The following is a 6,747-nucleotide window of genomic DNA, read 5'->3' as shown; positions in this document are numbered from 1 at the left end:
GAGAGGTAGGAGGTTTTTTTCTGCCATCCCTCTGCCTCCCTTTATTTCTCATCAAACATTTGGTCTTTGAAGTAGTTTAAATTTGGTTAAAAGTGGAAAGTGTCAATGCAAGCTTTTGATTATAACAGATCATCATTTTCCATTAAAAATCCACCTTATAAAAAACATTCTGAACCAGTTTCTATTCTAGTACCATCAGGGAGGGGAAAAGGAATGCACTGTAATTGAAAGCAGTCCCCAGTAGTTACAGTGCTGCAAAAGCCATCTCTGAGTTTTATTTCAGGCCTACGTTCCCTTGGGCTGTTTGCTTGTAGTGGTGTCAGGGTAATAGCACTACATAGTACAAAAACCACTCTGTATGCATATGAGCATCATAAAATGCTGGGGATCAACTGACTGAATTATATACGTTGCTCTTCTGGGGACACAGAAGAAGTTTTCCTGCAAGTTACGTGTAGCTGTTGTTGCATGCTACACCTTTAGGAAATAAAAGCATTAAGGGAGGACACAGCTGTTGTTTCAGCTAAATTGCTCTGGAAGCAACCAACTGCAATACCTATCTGCATCATTAAAAATAATTTAAGTGTGGTGACAGGTGGAAAATAACTATGTAAGTTGAATCTTTGGTAGATTTTGTGTAAAGGGGAAAGGGGAAGAACATCTGAAACCTAGTTCTGAATTGCAGGATAAACTGTATGCTAACTATAGGAAGAAACAGATTCTTATTTGACCACTGAATTAAAATTATTTTTAGCAGCTTTCATCAACATACCTTTTTTATAGAATGTACACTTGTAACTGAGTATTCATCCTTTTCCCCCAGTCCTTCATTTTTCCTAATATTTAAAAAGAGATCAAATTTGATAAACATTCTCGGTCACCGCTGAAATTAAAGTAGAAAAGGGCTATTGAGTCATCCAGTCAGATCTCCTCCTAAATAACATTTGATTAACTTTTTACTTGTAGGTGCTTAAGAGTTTGTTTTGTTTTTTTTTTTTTTGATTGCCAAAACTCTCAACAAACGAAACCCTAAAAACCAGCTGCTGTGACATTGAGGTGTTTGATTTGTGTGAGATGATTATGCCAGACTTTCTGCTTTTCCATTTTTTTAGTAATTATGCTTCATTGTAGAAGCTGCCAGTCTGCAATGCAAGGTAGAGAACAGCTGAACAATTAAAACTTGGTTGTAGTAAAGCATGAATGAGTTTGTAACACATGTTCACGTTTAAGAAAGAGGCATTCTATATTTATTTGATGGTAATGATAAATTGTTGTTGGTTTTCTCAGTCTACAAGTCAAAAGGCAAGTTTTAGCACATCATCCCTCAGTCTGGGCTTCTCTGCCCCACCTCCCACATAACAGCCCCATGACAAATGCCATGTTCAAGGCACAACCCCACCTACTGGTAGAGGAAGGGAGCGTCTCAAAATAGCCCAAAATCTAGTGTAACTAGCTAGAGCTTTCCCACTGACCAGAGAGGTTAGCGAAGGTGCAGATTAAAAATCTTAATTCGAAAACAGGCCTCTTAATATTCAGTTTATATTTATGTCAAAAGCTGTTGAGACATACAGTAGTTTTATGATAACTAACAATGGGAAAATGTTATAAGTCTTGATTTAGGTAAGTACCAGAAATATGGATGTTTATCTATCCTACACAAACCTCTTGAGCTTTGCAAAATTTCTGGTTCCTCAGGCCTTGAGGAAAGCTAGACATGTATTTTAATTCTCTGTTTTGTTCCCACTAGACTCCACAAGACCAGAGAAAGAAAATTACTCATTAATTTGAGTTTCCTCACAGAAGAGTAGTTTAGGTTGTGTTGGGGTTTTTTTTTGTTTGTGGGTTTTTTGGTGTTTTTTTTTTTGTTTGTTTGTTGGGTTTTTGTTTTATTTTTGTTTGTTTTCCTGTCTGCTTTACTCATTATTTTGGTAGCTACAAAGCTAGAAGAGACCTATGTGTTTGCCTTAATAACATAATTCACATGTGGATCACGTGAATCTTTTAGGTCTTTGGTTTTTTTTTTGGTGCAAATTGCATGAATTTTCAGTTTTTTATTCTAATCTGTGAGGTTAGTAAGCTTCTGTGGCAAGCTTAATGATGGATGCCTTGGAGACCTGTGCACTAATTATGCTCTGAATTTTTTCTCAGACTGCCTGGCTCTTTGTGGTAAGTTGTGACTTGATCCCAAGCATCAAACATTACCAGCTCAACTGTAATGAAATAAAAAGCTGCTTACTGCATGACATGAAAAGGCTGAAGTTAGCAGTTTTCACATGATGATGTTAAGCAGGTTTGGAGCCAGAATGCCGCTGAACTTGGCAGTTTCCTTGTTAAGATACTTTAATCAATACCACTGCAATTTTTTCTCAATGCTAGAATTCTGCCAAACATCTGGCTGGGAAGCTGCCCTCGGCAGCTGGAGCACGTGACCATCAAGCTGAAGCATGAGCTGGGTGTTACAGCTGTGATGAACTTCCAGACCGAATGGGACATTGTTCAGAATTCCTGGGGCTGCAACCGCTATCCGGAACCGATGAGCCCTGAAATCCTTATGAAACTGTACAAAGAGGAAGGTCTTGCCTATGTCTGGATGCCAACCCCTGATATGAGCACTGAAGGTGATAATGCTTAGGCCATTCTTGTGGTAAATTCATAGTAACAAACCCTTTGAACTACTGATCTGTCACTTTCATGAATAGTTCAGGGTTTTCTTCTGTTTAGGTTTTGCATAAAGATATAGCTAACACACAAGGTACAATTTCTGTGTGTATTGTCTTTAACAAATTATTCATGTTTTCTTCTAGGCAGAGAGGCCATCTAAAGCACTTTGTGTCTGACAGTATATATGTATTTGAGTTTAAAGCCATCTGACATTGATAACTGTTTGACTGATTTTGCTTTCAGCTTGAATTCAGCCCATGTAATGAAAGTATGCTCTGTATGTGGAAGACTGCAAGCTTGCACAGCAGGACAGCTTGCCTTCCTTGCTGGTTAAAAATAAAGAGACAGTGCTGTATGTCTGGCTCTGCTATTCCCTTTTCCCCCAGAGTAGTTTTTCTTTAACTGTAGTACCCCAGTCTGATGAATCTATGTAGTGTAATTTATATAATTATTTTTAATTCATTTAGAATATGCATAGCATCTGATGTTGTAACATAAATTACTATTTTTAATTCCTCTGTTGGGATGCTCAGAGTTCAAAATCTTGTTTCCAACCAGCAGGTTAGAAAGTGTGCATGTTGTCAAGTCAGTAGCCTACCAGCAGAAGAGAGTGATTTCAACAGAGTAAAATACTGCTGCCACAAATAGAGCTGTCATATCAGTAATAGGACATCAGGAGAGACAGGAGACCTTAAAATAGGGATTTGAAAGGGCTTCATGTCAGTGCTAATCTGTGCCATGAGGAAGAGTTAGGCTCTGATGTTTCAGTTCCCAGGGTAACAGTGAGAAAAGGTGTCAGAAAATACGGTATATTCATCCCTATGGGAGTGAGAAAAACTATTCTGTGTTGTTTAATCATATGCTTAGTATACAATTAAATTGTATCAGTATTAGGTTGACAGGAAAATACTCTTTTGCTCTCCTTCCCTTATTATTGACATAAAGGCCTTATATTACAACGTTTTGAAAAGCAATAGTATTGAGGTAGCTTCACAAACCTCTGGTAGTGAAAAATAACATTTAATCTTTGGCTTACTAACTTCAATGCTATGTAAGATGCACTGTTTGATGTAGTTTGCTGCCTTGTCTCAGTCACTGTGAAAACAAATATGCCACACCCCCCCCTCCCCCCAGTGTTAATCAGAATGTATATTTAGAAACGACTTGGGGCATTTTATATATTTTTTGTGATCTATGATTGCAGATTGAGTTTATGTTGCAAGAAAAAACAAAGTTAGGGTAGAAGGTCATTTGAAAAAAACCCCCAAATGCCTCAGTATGTCAGGTTTGCCATTACAATTCACAGTTCATCAGGCTGTACAGGCATAATCTCAACGGTGAACTTAACTTTCTCAAACGCAAATCAACATATCTTGTTTTTAACCTTAGGAAGAATACAGATGTTGCCACAAGCTGTCTGCCTCTTGCACGGGCTACTGGAGAATGGACACACTGTCTATGTTCATTGCAACGCTGGTGTTGGCAGGTCTACAGCTGCTGTCAGTGGCTGGCTGAAGTACGTGATGGGATGGAGCCTGCGGAAAGTTCAGTACTTCTTGGCTTCCCGGAGACCTGCTGTCTACATAGACGAGGAAGCTCTTAATCGTGCTGAAGATGATTTCTACCAGAAATTTGGGCATCTTCGTTCCTCATGCAAAATACAAGAGTAGAAAAGCAGAAGAGGAAAAGGACGGTGAAGAGGAATCCTTACATTTGAACCCCAAGGACTTAGAAATGATGAGTTGGATACCTGCCTCTCCTCTCCAGATTATAAACTTGTCATAAAAGTTGTGAGAATTTTGTTAAATAAGTGCCTTTGAGGTTATTTTATTTGCTTTCTTTAAGCTGATATGTTTCATGTTTTCAAGCCTTTTGCTGTAAGTGTGAGACCTAGAAACTCTGCAAAGGGGAACTAAGATTTTCTTTAACTGCTTGCCTACAGGAACTGAGGTTTTAGGGTATAGACTAAATATGATGTGAGGAGAAACAGCTAGAGTTGGCAATATTTCAGTGACAAGAAAGAGAAGGCATTCTCAGAAAAACAGATGCAAAGTGCAACTAGATGAAGGTTCAGGTTAGGATGGAGCTGATCATTGTCGAAACTGCTCAGTTGTTTTAGGTGGAGTGTACATTATTGAAGTGTTTGCTGTTAATTTTGTAGACAAGTAGTATTAATGAAATAGACCAGAAGGAAACTTATTTTTCAACTCAGTTTCGTAAAAAAAAAAGCTAACATCTAACACAGTGAATTAAAATTTGCTTTCTTTGCCTATCTAGTTAGTGTTAAATACTGTAACTTATAGATATATTCTTTTATGCCATTGGGGTTATGGTGGGATGTGGCATGAAGAGAGGAGTCAGCTCCACTTATTGCAGTCCACTCTGTTGCAGGGAAGGACTGCTATTTATTATGTTATCCGAGGCTGTGAGATCTCTAAGTTAAAGATACTTTTTGCTCCTCAGGTCCATGCAGTGCTGTACACGCAGCTGTCTGGGTGCTAAGTCAATCTAAGCAGTAACCACTGGGCTAAAACAAGACCTGTAGGAACTGTGTGACAAGCTTAGATACATGATTGACACCACAGCCTCTGTATTGTTGTCCTAGATTAATTTAGTCACTATAGCAAAAGTCTCTCGTTGTGCGAGCAGTGTGTGGATGTTTACAGATGCTAGATTTAGCCAACTGAAGCTATCTCTGGGGTAACTGAATGAATACATTCTTCTGCAAGAGCAAAGAGCAATTCTGAGGAGGTTTTCTCAGGAGCTTGGCCTCAGTAGGCTGATGTTGGCTTTTGGAAGATCCCTAATGTTTTCTAGTGCTGCTTGCTCCCTTAGCTAAACTAAGCAGTGGTACCAACACCTTCCAGCCCTACTCAAGTAAAACCAGGTGAAAAAAAAAATGGTAAGTTAAGTTCAAAAGAAGGGAGAGAAAGCATTTCCTAAGGAACAGAGGATTAACAGTGTATCAATATCAAGAAACCTAGTTTCTGTAGGTTTATTCTTCAGTGAAATCTCATTTTTTCCACACAACTTGTTCCTCTAAAGACCCAGTCAGTGCCAGAGTAGTTCAGCTGATATATATTGATTATCTGAATACTTAATGGAGAAACTATTAGATATGAACTGTTTATGGAGAATGTCCAGAATATAATACATTTTATTTATCCTATACTTCAGTCATCTTCAAAATGAAAATATTTAAGTTATCCTATATGTGTGGTTTTGATCATGACTTTGTTTCTGATTTTTTGAAATAATACTGCCTGTTTAGGAAGTGGATGAAAGTCGTTCTCTGTTAAATAAAAACGTGATGACAATTCCAGGAGCCCATTTTTTCATATGGCTTTGTCTCTGAATTTCGTGAGTAGCAAAGAGGGTCATGACTGATATTTCTATATAGAGGTGGGACTAGCCACTCTTAATAGTAACAGCTCATTTCCTGTCTGCTCATTTCTCATCTGCTATGGTGTGTCAGTTTTGATGGGCTGTTGTGGAGGGACTCTCAGCACAGCAAAGATGTGTGGATGATATGGCACTTCTGGCATCTCCAAAGACAAAAGAAAGAGGTCTCTTCTAGCCTGATGCAGAGAGCAGAGGGAATGTGTCAGTGCTGCTGTCTGGCTTTTGGGCTCTTGTGTGGATGTGCAGAGCTACAGCTGACTGTGCAGGAGTTACCTTGGTTCGGCTGAGTTTAAGGTAAAAATGGTGACCTTTTGCTACCATATGCCTCTCAAAATCAAGTGCTGAGAGGAGGAGGATGTCGTAAGAAGTAGAGGGTAGAATTTGCTTAAGTTTTATATTTCTGTTGAGATCCATTTGAAACCCCAATCTTAAAATGTGTTTCCAAGCATTCCTGACTGACAGTCCTTTCCATCAGATGCACCTTGTAATATATGTTGGGACAAGTACTTGTGGATTTGGTTTTGTTTCACACCTAACTATATTTCTCCTTTAGACCTCTTGGGACTGAACAGTGCAAAACCTGACACAAACAAGTAAATATATGACTAAGTAGGTATAGCTGTGCTGTATCAGTTATTCCCTAATTCTGATTTTATCGGGAGTGGAAGCAGGGCAGGAATTCAA

General features: G+C 38.7%; 1 protein-coding gene across 1 annotated transcript in view; it reads left to right on the top strand.

Annotated features, from left to right (window-relative positions):
* EPM2A (epilepsy, progressive myoclonus type 2A, Lafora disease (laforin)) overlaps positions 1-4,331 on the top strand; it is a 21,858-nt gene extending 17,527 nt beyond the window's left edge. The window contains exons 2-3 of the mRNA XM_010015405.1: positions 2,377-2,618; positions 4,051-4,331. Of these exons, the coding sequence (XP_010013707.1) occupies positions 2,377-2,618; positions 4,051-4,331 (523 nt within the window). The remainder of the gene's footprint in view (positions 1-2,376; positions 2,619-4,050) is intronic.
* Positions 4,332-6,747: the final 2,416 nt, after the last annotated feature.

Source organism: Nestor notabilis, unplaced genomic scaffold (genome assembly GCF_000696875.1).
Source record: "Nestor notabilis isolate BGI_N333 unplaced genomic scaffold, ASM69687v1 scaffold3595, whole genome shotgun sequence".
Classification (NCBI taxonomy): domain Eukaryota; kingdom Metazoa; phylum Chordata; class Aves; order Psittaciformes; family Psittacidae; genus Nestor; species Nestor notabilis.
This window is presented reverse-complemented; position numbering and strand designations above follow the sequence as displayed.